The sequence below is a fragment of the Muscardinus avellanarius genome (genome assembly GCF_963383645.1).
Source record: "Muscardinus avellanarius genome assembly, chromosome: X".
Taxonomy (NCBI): domain Eukaryota; kingdom Metazoa; phylum Chordata; class Mammalia; order Rodentia; family Gliridae; genus Muscardinus; species Muscardinus avellanarius.
Genome location: NC_137792.1, coordinates 96816512 through 96840203, shown reverse-complemented (window position 1 = coordinate 96840203; position 23692 = coordinate 96816512). Strand labels below are relative to the sequence as shown.

General features: G+C 36.5%; 1 protein-coding gene across 1 annotated transcript in view; it reads right to left on the bottom strand.

The window, feature by feature from the left end:
- Positions 1–23692, bottom strand: part of GUCY2F (guanylate cyclase 2F, retinal) — a gene marked incomplete at both ends in the record, with an annotated part of 97915 nt that overhangs the window by 41801 nt on the left and 32422 nt on the right. Inside the window, 3 exons of the mRNA XM_080718965.1 lie at positions 7777–7866; positions 15784–15915; positions 21800–21896. Of these exons, the coding sequence (XP_080575091.1) occupies positions 7777–7866; positions 15784–15915; positions 21800–21896 (319 nt within the window). The remainder of the gene's footprint in view (positions 1–7776; positions 7867–15783; positions 15916–21799; positions 21897–23692) is intronic.

Here is a 23692-nt window from a genome sequence, read left to right as displayed (position 1 = left end):
CTGAAACTGTCTTCCAAACCTGTAATCTTCCTGTCTCAGGATCCCAAGTACTGGGATTGCAAGCATGTCCCACCATACCTAGCATGGTATGAACATTAAAAAAAAATATTCTCCACATCAGTGCCAATCCTCACATACTACAACCATTGATATCTACTTTTTGGCAGCAAGACTTACTACCTCCATGATCTAATTAGCTATTCCTGTCTGCTACTTTTGTCTTGTTTTGTTAGAAAGAGCTATTGTTTGAGATCTCCTATCTTTATACTAATATATCCATTGTCTACAACCCAGAGGTCAATGATCACTAGAGAGCATTAACTAGATACTACCAGAAGACTTTTGACGCTATATTTCTCACCAATAATACTTTATTCATTCCACAAACATTTATTGAATATCTACTATATGTCAGGCCCTGAGCCAAGCAGCTAAAGACACATGATGAACACAATGCATGACCTCTTGATTATGTAATTATACTAATAAACATAAACTCATAACTCTGATAGGTATTAAGGAACAGAGGTGCATGCTGAGAGTGATTGGACATTGCCCAATCATAAAAGATGAGTGTTCCTAGGAAAAGACAATTGAGCTAGAAGTTAAGAGATGCAAAGTTAACCATGCAAAGTTAACCATGCAAAGTTAACCATGCAAAGAAGGGAGAGCAAAGTAATTTAAAGATTGGAATACCTGTACTGGTAGCATGTGACAATGCAGGGACTAAATAAAATTCAGTGAGTTTGAAGCAAGGGAGTACAGCTCAGTACCAGAGCATGTTTTTAGCACATACAAGACCCTGGGTGCAATCTCTAGCACATGTGGGCATGTGCATGCATACACACACACACACACACACACACACACACACCCCAAATATTTGAGGGTATATTTCTTACAACATCTAGCATTATGCTAGCAGTTTTAACTGGACTGGAAGAAAATATGCTGATAAGATTGAAGAGGCAGGGAAGACCTAGAGCATGCAAGATCTAATAGGCTATTTATATTTAAGTAGACTTTTATTTATATTAGAAGTGATTACAAGGATACCAAATGTCATGGCAGGCCAACATTATTGAGGACAGTCTCAGCAACTTAGTGAGACCCTGTTTTGAAAGTTAAAAATATAAAATAAAATAGGGTTGGGGCTGTAGTCCTTCTAGTAGGCTGAGCCCAACCTTCAGCATGTGCTAAGAATCATATTTGCTTATCTAAGAAGAGCTATTGCTTTCACATCTCCTCAGTAATTTTTAAAAGGTGAAAATTAAAGCCAGGCGTGGTGGCGCATGCTTGTAATCCCCGTGCTTGGGAGGCAGAGACAGGAGGATCACGCAGGTTCGAAGCCAGCCGCGTGTGCTGGTTTAGGAGACCCTGTTTCCAAATAAAAATGTAAAAATAGGTCTGGGAGTGTAGCCCGGAGATAGAAGGGCTTCCAGGAACCCCAGTACCACCAAAAAAAAAAAAGGTGAAAATTAGAAATGCTTTGGGCAATTATGGAGAACTGGTATCACAATGAATAAATTTTGGGAGACTTGATGCTGAGCTGGTTTTCTTCTCAAGTGTATTTTATGAGTTGGCGTACTACAGAGGAGACTGGAAAACGTTTCTAAGATGGACTGAAATATATAGTTTCCCAGTATTTAGGGGACAAATCTTCACTAAATAAATGGTTGGTCTCTTCCTGAAGGTATCTGACAAATTTGGAAGCAGCATAGGTTGAGAGTAGAAATGAAAGAGTAAATTTGATAGGCTGTTTTAAAGCAAAGGAAACTCTTATAACTTACATATAGGAAAGCAAAATGGGAAAAGTTTGATATCATTTTATAAAGTGAAATTTACACTCTCTTTTAACCTACAACAAAGCTCTTATCCAAGAGAAATTAAAATATTTGTCCATAAAAACACTTATAAAAGAATGTTCATAGCACCTTTATTTCTAATAGCCAAAAAAGAATTGTGTTATATTCATAAGATGGAATACTACACAGCAATGGAAACACTTATTTATACATGCAGTAATATGGATGACTAGCAGCCTTTCTGTTACATGGTTCCACTTATATGTGAATCAAGAACAAGAGAAATTAATATAAAATAAATATAGAAACAACAGTTGTTGCCCGTGGTTGGGAGAAGCATAAATATACTAAGAGACACACAAGTGAACTTTTTGTAGAGAAAGAATTGTTTTATATCAGGGGTCAGCAATCTCTTTCTGTGAAAGTACAGAGAGAAATTAGTTTAGTCACATGCTGGTAATTGGGAGAGACAGCAAAATCACAGCTTCAAGGCCATCCTCAGCAATTTAGCGAAACCCTCAGCAATTTATCAAGACTTTGTTTCAAAATAAAGCATAAAAAGTGGTGTAGCTCAGAGTGTAGCTCAAAGGTAGAATGCTCCTGGGTTCAATCCTCAGTACTAGAAAAATATTTTAGGCTTTATAGACCATGTATGGTTTCTGTTGCAACATCCTTTTGTTTTTATAACACTTTAAAAAATGTAAAGTATATTCTTTGCTTCCAGTCTGTAAAAAGTATGCCATGGGCTAAAATCTGCGAATTCCTATTGTATATCATGATAGAAATATGGATTATATAGTCATGTCCCTTTATCATAATGTTAGAGAAATTATATGAGCATTTCAAAATTCAAGACTAAAAAATATAATAACCATCAAATTAGGAATGTAGGTAATGCTTAAATGTATAAATAAAATAATAATGATAGAAGATTAATAATCATTGAAGGTCAGTGTTGGGCACATGGATGTTTCTGTATTATTTTGTTTATTTTGTATACATTTATATTTTATATTATTTTTATCATTTTTTGTGGTACTGGGAATTAAACCCAGGGGCATTCTATCTCCAAGGTACACTCCCAGCCTGATTTTTTATTCTTTATTTTAAAACAAGGTCTCACTAAGTTGTGGAGAGCCTCACTAAGTAGCTGAGGCTGGCCACGAACCTGAATCCTCCTATCTCAGCTTCCCAAGTCCTGGGATTACAAACATGCACCACCATGCCTGACTTACATTTATAGTTTAAATAATAAAAATATGTTAAAGGCACTGCTGAAACAGTGCTTAAATAGAATTTTCTAACTATAGGTGACTATTATAAAATAAGAAATATTAAAATCAATGATCAAACCTTTCAATTCAAAAAAACTAAAAATGAGCACCAAATTAAATATAAGGAAAGAAGGACAGAAAATAAAATGTTAACATTTTCAATCTTAAAAAAGAAAACAAGAAGGGAATAATACGAATACAAGTCAATGAAAGAGAAAGCAATCATAATATAGAAAAATCAACAAAGTCAGTATAAGGAATGCAAAGGCAGCCATCACTACAGATCCTAATGATATCTAAAAGAGAGCATGAGCATATTTTGTACGACTTTATGCCAACAAATTTGAAAGAAATGGATGCTAGACGGAGTACTAAAACAGAATTGCATTGGTTTCAAATGGGTGCCTGCATGCATGTGTGCCTGCATGCCTCAAAATACAACTCCATTATGTGACCCTGAAGTTCTGAAGCATAATTACAGCAACCACTGGAGAAGAAATGTCTATGAGGAAGATGATATCTTTAGTAGGGGCTCTAAATTGACCTAAAATATTTTTTTTCTTTTTATATTTCTCTCTCTCTCTCTCTCTCTCTCTCTCTCTCTCTCTCTCTCTCTCTCTCCTGTCTCTGTCTAAGATTGAACCCAGGAAAACTCTACAATTGAGCTATATCCCCAGCCCTTTTTTTTTTAAATTTGAGGCAGGTTTTTGCTAAGTTTTCCAGGTTAGTTTCAAACCTGCAACCCTCTTATCTCAGCCTCCCAAGTTCCTGGGATTATAGGCATATGCTACCATGCCCAGCCCAAAACATTTTTTTTCCCAGAGTAAACACTTTGTTTCACAGGAAACACTGTTTTCATATTCCTTTTCACATTCCTTGATTAGAGAAAACCTGAAAAAACTGAGAAATTCACAGAAAGAGCTGAAGGATGTTTTACATTTGTCTTAGGAAAAGTACAGGGAACATTTCAATCAGTTCCAGCTGACAGAGAAGAACATGAGACTGGGATATACATCTAGATTTCCCTGCATATACTTTTGAAAAAGATGGCATGCTAAAAGACATTGACAGTTCACAGCTCTTTGGCTTTCTGACTCCAGTTGTTTGCTTTTCAAAAACATCTATTCCATGGAGCCCTGCTTACATCTACACCTGTTTCATCCAGTCTAGACCCTGGTACCCATTCCCAGTGTTTGAAGATCATGAATGCGCATACGTAGTCAAGGCAGTGCTGGATTCACAGTGATCAGCATGATAAGATTTACCTTCTGTTAAATAAAAACAATAGAAAAAATTAGGGCCTTCTACATGATGAATTCTGGAAAATTCTGGCTTTCTTCCTAGGGTTGAGTTATTGTCTGTACCTGACATGACCAACAAATGAGTGAAGGGAATACATCAAATTATCTAATTAGGATAATAGGAAGCAATTTTCTCATTGTTGAAGGAAATTACAAATACTGAAAAAGAATATAAAAACAGAATGAACACTCCAGCCTTAAATTATAATTATGAACTTTATTATTATTATATTATTATAATTATTATTAATATGATCTTATAGTTGTTTTTTGTGATACTGGAGAGGGAACCCAGGGGCATTCTACCTCTGAGCTACACCCCTAATTTTATTCTTTATTTTGAAACAAGGTCTCACTGAGTTGCAAAGGGCCTCACTAAGTAGCTGAGGCTGTCCACAAATCTGGGATCCTCCTGTCTCAGCCTCCCAAATGCTGGGATTACAAGTTTGCATCACCACACCTGGCTTGAACTTATGGTTATAAGTAGATATTTGAACAGTATTAGAGATCTGAACCAACTGAATAAAATAAAAACCCAGACATGCATTCTGATATAACTATATACATAGGGGCAAATAGAAAGCTCTTCCTTATAAAAAAAATGGCAATCAGTAATTTGAAAGGTGTAATTTGAAAAATGCTAGAATTAGAAAATCATCAATAGATGCTAAAATTAGTAAGTAAAACATTAATGAAGAACAAGAAATGTACTTAGCCTCAAAGTATCACCCCATGAATTGTGTATTAGTTACAATTAAAAATAATAGAAACTCTCTCAGTGAAGAAACTTGGTAGACACCACGTCAACCAAATAATCAAAGTTAACATGACTGATAAGGTATACTAGAAAGGATGCAACATCACTTTTGGAATATTCTGGTTAAATATGCAAAACCTAAATCTAAACATAAAGAACACTCAAAAACCCAGAGTTAACAACAATCGGCCAAATAACTGAAATGAATTATTTAAAAATATTAAGATGAGGCTCTGTCCATTTTCATTAGAAAGAGATTGAGATTTTATTTTATTTTTATTTTTGTGGTACTGGGGGTGGAACCCAGAGGCTTTCTACTTCCCGGCTATACTCCCAGACCTATTTTATATTTTATTTGGAAACAGGGTCTCTCTAAGTTGCCGAGAGCCTCACTAAGTAGCTGAGGGTGGCTTTGAACCTGTGTGATCCTCCTGTCTCAGCCTCCCAAGCGTGGGGATTACAAGCATGCGCCACCACGCCTGGCTCGATATTGAGATTTTAAAGAAAGTGTTCATATGTCTCACTTAAAAAAAAGACAGTACTGTATCAGGCTGTCTGCCTGCAGACTTTATGATAGAGTGTTGGAGAGTCCAACACTTTTGCCAATTATGAAAGAAGCCTTAATATGCTTTTGTGAGGTTGTGGCCAACATAAAAATAATAATGAGCAATTAAACAAAACTAGTGAAAATTTTGCAGTAGACCTCAACTTTTCTTTACAGTAAATTTTAGTTTTGGGGGGTCAACCAACTAGAATGTGAGAACTTAGATGGGAAATTGACCTGGGGGTAAATTAGGTATTTTGACTAAAATCACTGACAAAATTAGAATGTGCATAGTACTTAGATAATAGTATAGTATTAATGTTAATTTGTTGAATTGTGATCACACCGTAGTTATGTGTAAGGAATGTCTTTGGTTTCGAGAAATATACACTAAAGTATTTCAAAGGAAAAGGGCATAGTTTCTACAACTCACTTTCAAATGATTCAGAATTTATTTTTATAAATAGATAAGAAAAACCAGGCGTAATCCCTGCGTTGGGAGGCGGAGACAGGAGGATCACGCAGGTTCGAAGCCGGCCACGCTGGCTTAAAAGACCCTGTTTCGAAATAAAAATATAAAATAGGTTTGGGAGTATATCCTGGAGGTAGAAGAGTTTCCAGGAACCCCAGTACCACCAAAAACAAACAAACAAACAAATAAATAAATAAGAAAAACATCTCTAACAGTTGTAAAATCTGAGTATTGTATACAGAGGTCCCTTTAAGTATTCTTGAAGCTTTTCTATAAGTTTGAAATCATAGCAAAATGAAAAGTTACCCCAAAAAAGATGTCATGGTAACTAACACTCTACCTATATAATTATTTCCATACTTCTAGTTTATTAGCTTCCCCAGGTTTGGCCCTTTTGGGGCTCAGTATTTTAGATACAGTTTTCTTTAGGTATCCTGGGTCATCAAGATACTGAAATTGCCTGCTTTATTTGACTTTGGTCCCTCTTCTGGACTTTTCTCTCATTTATTTTTAAGCTCCAAGTACCAAAAGCACATGTCAGTGAAATATCAAATCATAACATCTCATAGTAACCCCTAGGGTACATTCTGTTCCCCATGAACCACCTACTTCTGTTTCCTTTGCTTTGGTACTTGTGCCATGCTCTGGATGTAGCAGGCATCTCATTCAGATCTGTTCAAGTGTCTTGAAATTGCCTGCTTCATAAAAGTGGAGAAATCCATGATTACATTCTAAAAGCTCACTCTCAAGAGTATGAAGGAACCTAAGACAATATCCACAAATCTTCTGTGGACTCAAAGTTTAAGAGTCTAGATTTTAAATGGCTTATAAGGAATCATCCCTACCTTACCTATAGGCTGCTTCCTTAAGTAAACCACCCAAGGACTCTTTGAACATAATTCATAAAGTTAGGGATATAACCATTTTTAAGCAGAAATTAGCAGTTGACTTTCATGGTATGGAATATGGAAATTTGGATAATTATGGAATATTTAATTAATAATCAAAACAGCTATAATTTTACAAAGAACGTATGTGCCAGGAAATGTGCAAAAACTTTCTATGTGTTTTCTTTTTTAGTTCTCATCTAAACCTAGTAAGGAAGTAGAAAATAGACATTAACGTGCTCTTTTTAAAAATAAGAAATGAAGGTCTAGGAGCTTAGGTGACTTGCCTGAGTTATTAATATAGCTCTTAAATAATTTAACTGGGCTTTAACTCCATATTTCTTGATTCCAGAGCCTACAATTTTGCCCCTACAGCGCATTATCATATCAAGCTAATAACAACTGTGCAGTTTTCTTACACTAATTTATCTTTCTTCTTTCTTTCTTCCTTTATTTCAGTCCTGGGGATTGAACCCAGAGGCACTATATCTCTGAGCTACAACCCTAGCCCTACTTTATTTTTTCTTTTAAAACAGGGTCTCATTAAGTTCCTGAGACTGTCCTCAGACCTGCAATCCTCCTGTCTTAGCCTCCCAAGTATTGGAAATATAGGCATGGGCTACAAAACTGGGCCTGCACCTATTTCTTAAGGGATACTCCTAAGGAGCTGGTGTTAGTTATTTTGGACAAAGGATTGATTTCAGTAGAAATGTGTAAGAATGAAGATTTCTCATACCATTTCAAACATATCACTTGCACTTGATTTGATGGATTTAATGTCTCCAAAATCTCCAGGGGGGATCTTTTTCAGCCACACCCAATCACCCTGGAAAGGAAAGATAGAATAGTGATGAAAGTTGCCAGCAGCTTTCCAGCAATGTCCCTTCCACATAAAGTGTTTATAGTTATACTACCAACCCAAACGGACTTTTTTCTCCTCTGCCTCACTTTACCCCATGGAAATTCTGTATTCTGAGCTTTATAAAAAGAGGTCATTCAATGAAGTTAAATTTAAAATTGCCAGCTAACTCTAGACAGAAAAACAATTGTAAGTATGCAGATCTCAGAAAAGAAATGATGCCACTTTGGCAATGCCTCTCTTAACTAACTGCAGAAAGTGATAGATCATTTCACTTATTCATAGCTAAGTGATATAGCACCAGGTTTCTTAGATTAATGGTGATGGTTGGCGGTTGCAATCCTCACTGCCTTGAGGCGTCTATAGCAGGAGACATAGGGCAGGAGACGTAGTTCAGTAAATGTTTCCTGCATTTTCCTTGATCCATTTTTCTCTTATGGTACAGACCATTTTAAAGCTTTTATGCCTTAATCATAAGCCAGCTGATTTAAATGTAGATTAAACTTTTTATTTCAATGCACAAATTCACTAACCTAGTAATATAAATAATCTAGACTTTTTGAAAAGTCTATTTCTGACTCTTTTCATTCATTATTATTTTATTTTATTTATTTTTTACTTTAATATGTTTATTTTTCAAAATTTCATCTAGATGTTATTGTTACAAAATAAACAGAATTTCCAAATCAAAGCTTTAGGAATCTCCTGAATCCTTAAAACAAAGGACATAAATAATGTTAATATTTCATTTTTTCCTGGAAAGAGGTCTCTCATTCTATGGTAGAGTCCATGACTGAAGAATTTTAGTATGTTTCTCTTCTTTTTGTTCCTTTTTTATCAGCCAATAACGGAAATAATTATGTTGACACTTGTAGCCTTTTTGTATGTTGATGTTATTTTTAATTTTACATATTTATGACCATAGTGTAATAATTCAACACCTGTATACTATTTGTAATAATCTAATCCCCATAATTAGCATTTATTCTTGACTTTAAAAGTACAAAACTGCTATTTCTAAAGCTACTGTCAAGTCAAAAGCAACAATTATTTTATTGTCTTCACTTCAACACCAGTGCCTGCTGGATACTTTTTTCTATAGGCATAGCTTCAAGGATTCATCCATCATCAAGCCCTATTTAGTTCTGTCCAACCCAAATTTTTTAAAAAGCAATACAGATATAGATTCCTTTTGCTTGGCAATAATAATAATAATGCCTTGCATTTGCACAACACTCTTTAGTCTTCCAAGTGCTTTCACATCTATTACCTATAGCCTGGAGATTCCATTTCAGGCTGCACCAACTTGTCATCAAGTAGAGATAATAAAGCAGTGAGCTCCGTGCAATCAAATTCTGAGAATAAAAGAGTGTGACCACTCTCTTATTAAGGAGTAAATTCAACTGTAGCAGCACATCTGGGAGCCTGCCAGAGGCAAAGGTTAATGGGAGCTGCAGGCACCTGAATTACTTGTCTGCACTTTGTGTTCAAAAGAATCTTTTAGCCAAGGAGCTCAAAGCCCTTTAACTAGGGTATGGCTCCAGGAGCTCTTCAGCAGCTGGACCAAACCATACCAACCATGTTCATTGCACAGAGAGTTCAGTAGTGTAGCCCAGGTGACTAGTGCCAGCCTGAAGCAGAATGGTCAAAGCATCTGACCAAGCAGTTCTCCAAGTAAGACTGACCTTGAATGAGCAGTGTTAGTATTGCCTGGGAATTGGTTAGAAAGGCCAGTTCTAAAACTCTGTCTAATACTTACAAAATCATAAATTGTGGCATTGAGGCTAGCAGTCTGCATTCTCTCAAACCCTCCACATATTTGTGATACATGTTAAAATTTGTGACCTACTGCCCCAGCCTTTTCCTTTGCTTCATCTCTGCGGTAGCCCCCTCATTCAGACCCTCCCCACTTACCTCTTGCTAGGTTTTTCTCATTAACATCTGCTTTCAGCCTGGAACCTAGAACTCATTCATAGAAGTCAGGAGGGCCTGACATAAGCTTAACATTTTACCCTTCAGAAGACTTAGCCCTCTAGAGAAATCAAAGGCTAGGACTTAAGCTGAAAGAATAAGCCTCTAACTGGTATTTTACAAAATTGGTCAATGTGTGGGATACACTAGTAGATAAAAAAAAGCCTCAGCACCTTTGTAGCTGTGATATTTGGCCCCGAGTCAATACCATTCACTACAACTCTTTTGTGCAAATTAGAAAAGGTGGTTTTCTCTCAAATGCAAAGATTAATTATGTAAATATATTATTATCCAGCCCATAGCCACCCTGTGATATGAGGCTGTGTTATCCAGCTGCACACAAACATCCAGGTTCTGTACTCACATTTCCTCACTCTACCTCAGACATGGGTGAACTCATTCCACTGGCAACATGGATATTCTGCATATCACCAAGCCTTGCCTGTCAGGTGAGGCCTTTTTGTCAGGCACCAAATTCCAGGACTAGACTGTGAGGTCAGAATCTCTGTACCTACTTCTGCAGTATTCTCATATGTTTGTATCTATCTTTCCTATGAATAGAAACCTCTTAGTTGTGATGCCCATATGCAGTGTGCAACCTGAGCATCAGTACTAGTAGCACTGACCTGGCCTTACAGCTGGTACCTGATAATCTCTTCTTAGGAGTTAGCAGACATTAGTTGACCATCTATCCAATTTAATAACTGCCACAAGCAGTAGGCATAGATGTTTTTTTCTGCCAAATCACTAAATTTGCGAGCTGGAAGAGGACTTAGTTATGCCTGCCCCATCTCTTCATAGTTAATAAGACACTGAAGCCTAAGAGATTGATTTGCCTAGTTAGAAGACTAAAAAATAAGTCAAATGTAAATTTAGAGCTTCCATCTCCTACTTCGTGGCTCTTTCCCCTTCTTGGGCTTCCTTTGTTTGGGGGATTTGCGTGTGTTTGAGATTTAAATAATTCTCACAAACTGCAGGCCAACTTTTATTGAGTCTGTGTGCATTCCACTTCATGAATAATGAGGAAAAGGGAGGATATGGGCAGGTTTTCTCTTCAACACATGTGCACCATGTGTTTGGTTTTATTCTAAAAGGGAGAATGATAAAATACTTCACTCATCACTCACTTTTTAATTAAGAGCAAGTAACATCAAATTCTATTCACTAAAGTTTTTAAGAAGTAATTTAAAGTCCATCAGTTCTGTGTTTAGGCCATGGTGTGTTAACTTAGAAGCAGCGAACAGGTTCCTCAAACTGGCTCTGCTTCAAACTCAAGGGTGGCCATGGCACAGTCATGTAATCAGCTGAGCTTCAGTTTTCCCATCTATAGATCTGGACTTATTAGACAATTTCTTAGGCTATTTTGAACTTTGATGATCTATGATTTTATGAGGAGATTTTATGGTTGGTAGAAGAAAGAAATGGAAATGGAAAGAGAGAGAGAAAGAGAGAGAGAGAGAGAGAGAGAGAGAGAGAGAGAGAGAGATCGGTCCATAAGGGTTATAGAAGTTGGGAAGACAGAAAAAGGCTTAAAGCCAGGCTCAGGTCTGTAATCCCAGTACTTGAAAGGCTGAGTCAGAAGGATCGCAGGTTTGAGGCCAGCCTCAGCAATTTAGTGAGGCCCTCAGAGACTTAGTCAGGCCCTGTTTTAAAATAAAAGATAAGAAGGGCTTGGGGTTGTAGCTCAGAAGTAGAACATTTGTGGGTTCAATTCCCAGTAATGTATACACAAAAGATTCTACAAAGGGATATTAATGGGAAGAGACAGAAAGGTTTTCAAAGAGGAAAAAAAATAGAGAGATTGGGAGGCAGAAGGAGTAGGAAAATGAAGAGGAAATATGGATTCTGTAGGTTCTTCCTGAATGTCAAGAGTATACTGCTTCCTACCTCAGCCCTACCCTTTTAAATTATGTCTACTACAGGAGATCAGGACATGTCATTGCTACCTCTACCACTCACAGAGCTTTCTGCCCAGCAGTCAGCTCACCTGGCTTTCATTTCCACATGTGTAATGGTATCTTTGAAATAAGGGCAACGTTACTGTGAAATTCTGAAGGTTATACATCTATGAATGTTTGAAGTATGAATGTATGTCAATGTAATGCAATGTTGTGGTGTATCCTAGAGAAGCGTGTCCTTTGCTGCTAGATATCTGCTATGCCTAACATTGTCTGGCACATTATCAGGAAATTCTAGAACTTTAAATAAAAATGTATTATGAAAATTTGGTTTATTTTCAACAGAATCTAGATAATGAGTCTTCTTTAAAAGACTACTAATTGAAGATCATTTCAGAAGACACAATGGACTTCTTGTTTGATCTGTTGATTTAGTTGACCAAGCTCCTACCCAGAGGACTCTTTACCCCTAGCCAAAGAAATTTCTAGTCTCAGTTATCTTACTTTACAGGCTGGCATTTACTTAATCTTCACTCCACTGTGTGACATTATTCTCACTAACATTCTCCTTTTGTAAATTTGAAGGTCCCCTACTCATGATCCTACTAACCAACAGTCATTCTTAAAACTGAACCAGCTCCCCACCTCCTTCCAAAATGAGGAAATATCAGCCGGGTGTGGTGGCACATGCTTGTAATCCCTGCGCTTGGGAGGCTGAGACAGGAGGATTGCACGGGTTCGAAGCCAGCCTCAGCTACTTAGTGAGGCTCTCAGCAACTTAGTGAGACCCTGTTTCCAAATAAAATATAAAATGGATCTGGGAGTATAGCCCAGAGGTAGAAAAGCTCCTGGATTCCACCCCCAGTACCACCAAAATGAGGAAATATCTGACAGTCTTAAAGGCCAGTTACATAAAGTTTGTTTTTCCCTTCTCAATTCTATACCATAACATTCCAACCCCATCAAATAAAACATATTACACAATTCAAAACATACATTTTTCAAAAGAATCAAAGAATCAGCATATACATTTCAGAAAAGGCCTTAGAAGTCTCTCAGTCCAGCAATTATCAACCTGGGCTGCACATATAAAAAATTTAAAAATGCCAATCTCTAGTTCCCATTCTATACCAACTGAATCAGAACTGCTAGGGGCAAAGGCCTAGCCCTAAGTATTTTTTTTAGTTTCCCAAGGACATTCTAATGAGCAGTCAGGATTAAGAAGCCAGTTTAGCCAGGTGTGGTGAGGCAGGCCTGGCATCCCAGTACTTAATGGGTAGAGACAGGAGGAAGGTTGAGATTACCCTCACCAACTTAGCAAGACCCTTAGCAACAATAAAAAAATGAGAAGAGTTAGTGGTGTAACTCAGAGGTAGAATGCCCCTGAGGTCAATTTCCAGTATTAAAAAGAAAAAAAGAAAATGACTTGGTTTATCCCCTTATTTTGCAAATGAAAAACCAAGGTTATTAAGATTTACTTCTGAAATTTACATGTGTCTATATACTTGTAAAGCCATCATCCCATTCCATTTGATATTCAAAAGCTATCTCATTCACCTATCTTTATTTTTTGAAAGAACAGAACTACCAATTCTGCAATACTCCAGTTTTTTCCCTTAGAAAATTTATTCTTTTGTATATTTTATTAATGAACTGTACTTGTACATGATAGTGAGGTTCACAGTGATATATTCATAATGCACATATCATTATTTGGTATGCTTCTTTCCCCATATCTCTCTTCCCTTCCAATTCAAAATTACATGTGAAACAAATTTTCTCTTTGATTAAATTAAGCCCACAGTAACATTCAGAGGTTTCCTGCTATTAATTTAAATCAAAGCCCTCAAGTATATTAAAAGAGCTTATACTATGCCAATATTGGCAGCATAGGCCTATATTGGTCCATTTGTGAGGCTGGATAATTTATAAAGAATAGAAATTTATTTCTGGAGGCTAGTGTCCAAGATCAAGGCACAGTAGGTTTCATTATTTGCTAGGGGTGCTTTCTTCCAAGATGGGGTCTTGTTGCTGCATTCTCTAGTGGAAAGGGATCTTGTGTCCTCACATGGCAGAAGTAGAAGGGTGAGATCCCCAAGTACTGCATGGAGCTTCTTTTATAAATGTTTGAATCTCATTTATGAGGGTCTAATTGCCTTTTAAGAGCCTATCTTTTAATATCGTCACAATGACCATTAAATTTTCACACCTGAATTCTGAAGGGGAGACATTCTAACCATGGCAAGGCCCCTATGAATGATTTATCCAATGGAGTAAACACTCACTTGGAAAATACAATGTGTCTGATAATCTAAAAGCTCATTCTTTCTTGGTTTAGACTTTCTTTGTACTTACTGTTGAAGTTGAGGGTGTTTGCTGCTCTTGGGAATATCTTCAAACAAAACAAGGAAACCACACTGGGAAGGCCTCACTTAGGAGGAACAGAAGGATAGTCTAGTTTCCTTTTTGCCCCCTGCTTAACTTTTTCCTGCTGAGAAGAAACAATTTATCTCTCCAACTGATGCAAGATTTGTTCTTTTTGCCAAATTCCAGCATCTTAGAACAAGAGATACGGAATAGTCTCTTAAATCTTGAAAGATAGAAACTTCAGTGAAATAAAAATGAATTCTTTGTTGCATACAACAGAATGTGACTTGTTATTCAAAGAGAGGTTGTATGGGCTAAGAAAAGGAAATGAACAGATGTGTGTGTGTGTGTGTGTGTGTGTGTGTGTGTGTGTGTGTGTGTGCACATGTGTATAGTACTAGGGATGGAACTGAAGATATTCTAAGTCTGACCTACCCCCAATGATACTTATTTTCTTTTGAAACAGGGTCTCACTAAGTTGCTGAATCTGGTTGTGAACCTGCAGTCCTCCTGTTTCAGCCTCCCAAGAACTAGAGTTAAAAGCATGTGCCACCACACCTGGCTGAATGAATATTTTTAACTATCAAAATATCAAAGAATAACAAGTATAGGAAGAAAAACTATAAATTTGAAAGAGGAGTAGCCCATGTATGTCTCTAGACATCATATTCTAACCAGTAGGCTCAGGATGTCATTTTTTCTATTAGTATAGTATTCTATTTCTTTCATTAATACAGTCCTTTGGGATGAGTAACATATTAAAGTGTTTTAGTTTCAAGGTCTTTTTTCTACATATATAGTAAATACATGGAGAATAAATATCTATGAAGTTAAGAAGATTAGTCACTAAAGAAAATCATTGTCAAAAATGTCGACTAATACTGGGCATGGTGGCACATGCTTATAATCCCAGCATTTGGGAGGTTGAGACAGGAGGATCGCAGTTCATAGCCAACCTTAGCTATTGAGTAAGGCCCTGTTTCAAAATAAAGAATAAAATATAGGGTTAGAGGGTGTGGCTAATGGTACAGTGTCTCTGGGTTCCATCCCCAGAACTGCAAAAAAAAAAAAAAAAAAAAAAAAAAACCAAAATCAACCAATCTCGTATTTGGGTGGCTAATACAGAAGGGTAGCTAACTGAAGATCAACAATTTAGAGAGACTTTTAGCAACCTATCAAGACCCTTTTTCAAAACAAGAACTAAATAAATATATAAATACATAAATGAATTAATACATAAGTAAATAATTAAATAGGGTTCAGGGTATAACTTGGAGGTACAATGCTTCTGGGTTCAATCCCCAGAACATAAAAATGTTAGGCAAGTTGGGAATGGTGGTACATACCTGTAATCCTAGTCCTTGGGAGACAGGAGGATTTTAGGTTGGAGACTAGCCTCGGCAACTTGGTAAGACCCTCAGCAACTTAGTGAAATCCTGTTTAAAAAATGTAACTCAAAGGTAGAATGATCCTGGATTCAACCCCAAGAACTAAAAACATGACAACCAAACAAATCCACAAGTGGACACAGATTAAAAAAACAAACAGAATTTCCAAAAGCCTTAATGGTTTTATTCAAACACTGCTTCCTAAATCTCTGTCTCATTCCTAAAAATGTAGCATATTAGGTAGTGATTGGACGTCCTACCTCATAAATTGCTATATTGGAGTTTTCATATGTAGCTGGAGTGAGACTCCCTGAAGAAAAGGAGAGCCTTGGGGACCTCCCACTTTGAACTTCTGAGATGATCTGGAAGCTTACACTGGCACGACTTCCTCTCTGTGAAAGGATTAGAAGAGAGAGGTTATGAACAAAAGTCTCATGATTTAAGACAGAACACTTAGCTATGGTATAGATACTATATTTACCTATTTTCTCCATAAGAAAGTAACTATATGAGTTTAACTCTGTAAACATGAGATTAATTTTTCCTATCTTTCAGAACTCTTATTCTTTATTTCAGGGTTGGTACTTCACTTAACTTTACAACCAAGAGAGGTGAAGGTTTTCAGGTGCTTCTGTTTCCCAGAGATAATTTAAATCATAGACATTGACATTGGTAACAACAAAGAATATTAGTCATAATTCAAGCCAGGACCCAACTTCATGCATTCTATAGATAAGACATTAAATCTAAAAAATGTGAAATGGGTTTCCCAGTATTATGTATTCACTGATTTACTTGCAAGAAGTGTTATTTATAAAAACCTAACATTAGCAAGTGTGTATGTATATATATATATATATATATATATATATATATATATATATTTACGATGGACTAATTCTGACTCAAGATAGCCTCTTTCTGTTATACCATACCAAGTGGCATCCTTTGTATAGATATGATTGATGGTAGTGTACATCCCAGAAAGTAGTAAAATGGTAGAAAGTGGGTAGATCATCTCATGATTATGAGTCTGCTGTTTAAGCCAAACTTACTATTTGTTTTTGTGTTGACTTGTACACATAAATCTGATAAGAGAGGGCTGGGAACTTAACAGGCAAATGACAAGACAAAGATGTATCTCCAATCAGTGTTAAGCTTTATAATTGAATTTCTACATCTTCAACTGCATCAAGAAACTTATTTCATATGAAGACATAATAAATTGGCAGGTTCCTTCATATTCTTTTCCATATCTTCAAATGTATCTTTCTTAGAATCATAGCAATTCAGAACTAGCAGATATATTTGGTAATGTCTATGCTAGCCTCCACCTCCAACTCCATTACTCTGATTTTTTAAAAAAAAATTTATTGTTGTATTGTAGTCATACATCTCAATGTATGACTAGAGACATAATGTATGGTAGAGATATAATGCACACATCACTCATTTATCCCTTCCCTAATTCCCAACCTATTCCCTTCTTCTCATGTTTGGCTTAGTGACTGACTTTGATATGTTTGTGAATGCACATCATATACTTTGGGAAAATTTCCTTTTCCCCCTCTCATCACCTCCAATTAGGTCTCCTTATTTTCTCATCTATGAAAATGAGGAAACAGAGAGTAAGAGAGGGATATAGAGGCTGGAACAAGATTGAAGATGTTATGTGTCCCAATCCTGTGCTCCTCCTACTATGCCATGCTTTATATCACTCTTGCTTGCCATTAAAAATTTATCTTAAGGACTTCTCAACACTCTGATCTTCATGGTCTTTGATCGACTGAAGATAACTTAGCTCTAAGTTAAGCTCCTTTTTTTTTTTTTTTTGGTGGTACTGGGGGTGGAACCCAGAGGCTTTCTACCTCCGCGTTATACTCCCAGACCTTTTTTACATTTTATTTGGAAACAGGGTCTCACAAAGTTGCTGAAAGCCTCACTAAGTAGCTGAGGCTGGCTTCGAACCCATGCAATCCTCCTGTCTCAGCCTCCCAAGCGCGGGGATTACAAGCGTGCGCCACCACGCCCGGCTAAGCTCCTTCTATACTAAAACTGCAACAGTCAAATTTCCAAGATAAAAAGTATACTAAGTCCTCAGTGTTCTGAAGTCCCAACATCTCAAGATTCAGGCTTGACTCTTCACATAACCCTTGCATCAACCTAAACTCTCCCCAACAGAGTAAGGCTAGGAAAGAATCTACTTCCCTTTCATTCTTTATTTTCATATCTCAGTAGGAGGACCTAGATCTGTATGTTGAGACATAGACCTCTCCATGAAGGGCAAAGGAGAAAGTGATATTGTCTGCCAAAATCCACATACATTTGGACTTGAGCTTCACTTACTTCTAAAAACTTCCTTTCCTAACCTGACTTCTCCTGACCTGCCAATTTTTCTAGACTGAATTAATTTTATATTCTCCAGGAGTTTACACTTTCAGACATTCCATTTGGATGGAATCCTTGGCTTGGCTTCTTGACTGATTAGACACAGCCAGCTGCAAGTTTGTGACTACACAGCAATTAAGGAAAATGTATGCTTCCCCTATCTTTTTCCATCAGAATCCCTTCTACGAGCCAAAAGCCAAAAGGGATCTAGAGGCCAAGAGCTATATTCTTCTAGGATAATGCCATCCTTTTCCACCTGGGCCCAAATAGTAAAATGAGAAAACAAACAAAAGTGTTCCTTCTAAAGCTATCAATCCTCATTGTTATACAATTTTCTCACTTGCATGGTGAAAAGTGGTGATGATTTTTTTTTGTTTTTATTTTCATTATGAAATATGAATGCATAAATGATATGAGATTTTAAAACTCTAGGCACTCTGTTCACCTAAAGGTAACGCTACCTTGATATCTTGGATGATTTTGTAAGAACACGTACGCATGCTTTAGTCACCAAATAGTCTTTATGTCCTAGTAAAACAGAGAGGAGGCATAGGTGGAGTTTTCATATACTTTGTTAGACTATTGTAAGAACTATACAAGGAAAATGATAATTCAGTCCAAAATTAAGCTATATTTATTGTTTTGACACTTTAGAACCAAACATCTAGGCAATTGTCATTTTGATGTGAATAATAACTAATCAGTAAATATTTTAAAAATAAGTTTATTTCTTTTGACCCAAATTTTACTATATTTTACGGCACTTAGGCAATGTTTTCCATTACTGACCACTCATTTCTGGATAAAATATCTTGTCACGGAATCAAATACTGATTTCTTAGTACTGAGTTATATAGGGATTGCTTCAGAGCTTGTACTTTAGCATCTACAATTTCTACTACTCAAGCTAACTTTATAGAGGGAATATCAAGTATATACCAAAGCCAAAAAATTCCACCACCATCAGTTTCAAAAATGGAGAATAACATCAATAAGTTTTTCTGGCATAAAGGTAGAGTATAGCTTTCAGCCTCAGTGATAATTTTGGCTTTCCGCAATACATTTTTGAGAACATGATTTCAACCTTACAAAAGCACCTGATGATTTAAACAAGTAAGAGTTAAGGTTGTAAATGAGAATTAAATCAAACAGGCAAACAATTCATTTGACTCTAACTGCACAGGACATTGTCATACGAATCTATTCTCACCCAACTAACTGAGTAAATACACGTTTCAGGGTCACATTTTCAGCAATGACCAGTTTGGTCACAGATAAATTAATTCTCAAATCTGGGACACTAGTGTAGCAATAGTAAATGGCACGTGGAAAAGATATGATGTGTTTGCATTCTAGCCTTACATCCTGCCACCACCATACTAGGATTTTAAAGATTAGTGTCATTATTGGAGCCACATAAACTGCTATGTGGACACACACTTGCTACCTTTGGAGAAAGTCTTCCCTACCTATTATCTTCTCTGAGTTTCTACTTATGAAGTTTTCTCTTCTGGAATGTTTATAGGGGCCAGGAAGGTAATAAAATACATGAAATCATTTGAGTATAAGACTATATAGACTGAGGGAAACTACCAAACTGTAGAGAGCATAACTCTTCCAAAAAGGGCAATTATCACAGTATTTGGCCAGTTGCCATGATGAGACCCAAGATTGATAGATCTTCCAGCTTTTAAAAAAAAGATTTATTGATAGATAATAGGTGTACATCTTTATGGGCTATGGTGTGATGTCTCTGTATATTTATACATTGTGTATGGATCAACTCAAGGTGCATGGGTTATTCATCATCTCAAATATTTATCATTTCCTTGTGATGAGAGTATTCAAAATATTCTCTTCTAGCTCTTTTGGACTATACAATACAATATTATTATCTATGGTAACCTGTGTGTAATAGAATACCAATACTTAAAATCCAACACTTATATCCCAAAAAAGAAATCCCAGAGATCCATATTTTTATGTGTAATTTCACAATTTCAAAATTCTGACTACTATTTTTAGAACTGTGGGGAACCAACAAAAGTGAAAACCATTTTGTAATTTGTGACCTAGTCAAATTCCATCCATTATTTTGAATAGTCAGCTTTGGTTCTAGATCTCTGAAAATCCTCTTTCTACTGATCTATGTCCTCTGGGGCTCTACTGTATTTCTGGTTTCTTTTGTGCAATGTGGCACCTATAGAATCTCTTGTGTGACATGATTTGTCTAAGTGGTCTTTAATCCCCTTGAAGGCAAGGACTACATATTATTTCTTACAAAGCCCAAGCCTGGGTTAGGACACAGTAGCAGGCCCTTAATGATTATCACCTATTACAATCACAGTATGAACTCCTAGTAAAACTCAACTTTCTTTTAATGATTTATTAATTTGCCAAACTTTTAGAAGCACCTGCTATAAGCACCATCTCAGGTGCTATGAATGTACCTGTGCCACTGAGAAATTAACAATCAGATATTGACTTCAAATATACAAAAAAGGCTTATATAAAGTTGGAGCTATCTATTGGCCAAAGTGCACTACATATACTTCTATAACACTGCTCTGTCAAAACAATCTAATTGAAATCTAACTTGAGCCACACATGTAGTTTTTAACTGATACTCATTATATATATATTTCTGGGATATAGTGTAATAAGTTGATGCATATGATAAATAGTGATCACATTATGGTAATTAGTATTTCATCTCATTAATTATCTACCATTTCTTTATATTGGGAAACTTGAACTCCAATCCTCTGTTTCTTTATAAAATATGTAATAAGTTATTGTAAATTATAGTACTCACTGTGCTGTAGAATGCTAGCACTTACTCCTCCTATCTAACTATGTTTTGGTACTGGTTATTTGGCCTCCACCTATCACTTTGCCCCCTATACCTCTTAACCTCAAGTGGCCACCATTCAACTTTTAACTTCTATGAGATAAGCTTTTTGGTTTCCATATATGAGTGAGAAGATGTGGTATTTGTCTTTCTGTGCCTGGCTTATTTCACTTCACATAATGCCCTCCCCCCAGTTCTATCTATGTTACCACAAATGATAGGATTTCATTCTTTTGTGACTGAATAATATTCTATGCCATATATATAATTTTAAGGATTCTATCATTCATACTAAAGAACATAAAAAGCCAGGCACTGTGGCCCATGCCTGTAACCCCAATTTCTAAGAATCTGTGATAGGATGATAACAGGATTGAGGCCAGCATGTGGTAATTTAGTGAGGCTCTGTTTCAAAAATAAAAAAATAAATAGGGCTGAGGGTGTAGGTTAGGAGTAAAATGTCCCTGAGTTCAGTCCCTAGTACCACAAAAAATAAAAGTGAGAACTGGGCGTGATGGTGCACGCTTGTAATCCCAATACTTGGGAGGCTGAGACAGGAGGATTGCAGGTTCATGGTCAATCTCAGCTACATAGTGAGGTCCTCCACAACTTAGTGAGACCCTGTTTCAAAATAAAGAAAAAAATAGGGCTGGGGATATAGCTCGGAGGTAGAATGTCCCTGGTTTCCATCCCCAGCAGCACAAAATAAATAAATAAATAAATACAAATAAAAATAATAATTTAACATTTGATATTAATAATGTACTTAACAAAACATAATTTTGATATATAATCAATTTTTGTCTCTTAATATTTACTATTTCATTTTACTTTTTATTTATACTTTGTGGTGCATTTATAGTCTCACATTATAATGTAGTTTATAATAATTAACATGTTTTATATAAAATATTCTAAATCAAATGTGTTTACTTTTAAAGCACATCGTAATCTAGACAAGGCACATGTCAAGTGCTCACTAGTTACTTGTGGGTACCATATTAGACAGCACAAAAAGAGAAGGGACTACATCTTACCTTACTGCCAAAGTGGGGATTAATAAAGGTTACATCCTCCAAAGTCAGTAGAATTCTGTTGGGTCCTTTAATCAACTGAATTTTATTTATACGACGCCTGAAAGAAACATGAAATCAGAAGGTCTCAAGGGAGCGGATGATTTGCAAAACCAGGGTTGATTTGCCCTAACATAGTAGTTAAAGAATATACACAATATGGGAAGAAAACCACACCTGGATCTTGACCATAATGCCCATATCAAAGGGAAGCAATAACCTCGGCCCTCACAACTTGAAAAGTTACAAAGACCAAAAAAGAAACATTCAAATGCTCTTGTTGTGGTATCAAAAGAGAGCAGTGAGAGGGCTGCATGGGCATGGTGCCTCAAACTAATAAAATAGTGATCTCCCCTAAAGGCACAGTCAAAACAACGCCTCTGAATACTTTTAAAGAACTCAATGCACTGTTTTACATGCCATAGTATTTATCCTAATGTAGGGGCCAAGAATCATTAATTTCCATTTTATAGTCAAGAAAACATTAAGGAAACAAAACAACATTAAGCAAATTGTATGAGATCCCCTAGCCTTAGGCAGAGCTGGAACTTGAATCCTTGGTCGCTGGCTGTGGGCCCAGATTTCTGCCCATAAGACCACTTGTCTTACAAAGTTGCATCTATGCGTTGCCAAAGCAACAGGTTGAAAAGTGGAAAAATTCAATCAGTCGGTTGCTTTGTCTACACGATTCTAAACAAGTGGGCTGACTGGTGCCCCCCTTTTACTGAATTGGACTCTTGTTTGAGCATTACAGAGACACAGTTTAAACATGATTCTCTCCAAACATGCCCATTAATCTGTGGTGAATGTAATTATTTTCTACCAACCAATTACTATGATGACTACCCACACAGATAGATCTGGCCAGGCAACTCTAGGATCTGGAGGGGAACTGCATTAGGTGGCATGATTGCTTTCTTCTACTTTGTCTCAGGTACTCTGATAGCTACATTTTGGCTTTCTTTCTTTCATAACCTCCCATAATGGCAAGTAACTCTGTGGAATGTCTTAAAGCCAAGAACCAAAGTAGGGAAAATAACCACTGAATCAGTACACTTTGGCTTTGTCCAGTTGCTCTAAGAAGTTTACAATGTCACTGTAGCTTTAAGTACCAGCAACGAGTCGATTTTTCTCAGTGACTTCACTGGTTTGTAAACAAACAATTAATGTGTTTCTAATTGTCTGCCAACAAATATGTCCCTTATCACAGTGGGAGTTGCTGCCCTGCAGAGAAAATTAAAAGAGCCTGTAGTGAATTCTTGGGTAGAGCACATGAATCTTTTGGCAACGTAAAACATTACTCCCTAACTTATCTATTTCATATGTGTAGTGAATTGTCTTAAAACAGGCACACCTGTAAAAATAGGCACGCTACAGAATATGCTCTAATAGAAAGTGAAATGGACTCCCAAATTAAAGATGTGATCTGGGGAGTATACACTCGGTCATTAATTAGCCAGGTGCAGGTGACCTTGGATAAATAATTTAACCTCTTCATGCCTCAGTGTCTCTTATCTAGCAGGATAATAGTCCTTGCATTACCCGCTTTATAGAGTTGTTTTGAAAATCAAATGAGATAATGTATGTGAAAGTGCTCTGAAAAGCGTGAAGCACTATGAAAGTATAAGGGCTCATTATTATCATTATCATCATTAGTATTACAAAGCACGGAAGAGCTTTATAGAAAAGCAATGCAATCTGGTTCGGAGGAGTAGGGAGAAAAGAGGAGTTCAAAGAATCCTTTGTTTTGGGGTGGCTGGGTTCTTTGCACGTCTTTCTTTTTGAAGAAAAAAAAACTTAAACAATCAAAACACACAGAAAAGGAAGGAACAGAGAGTCACTCTCCTGCAAGTAATC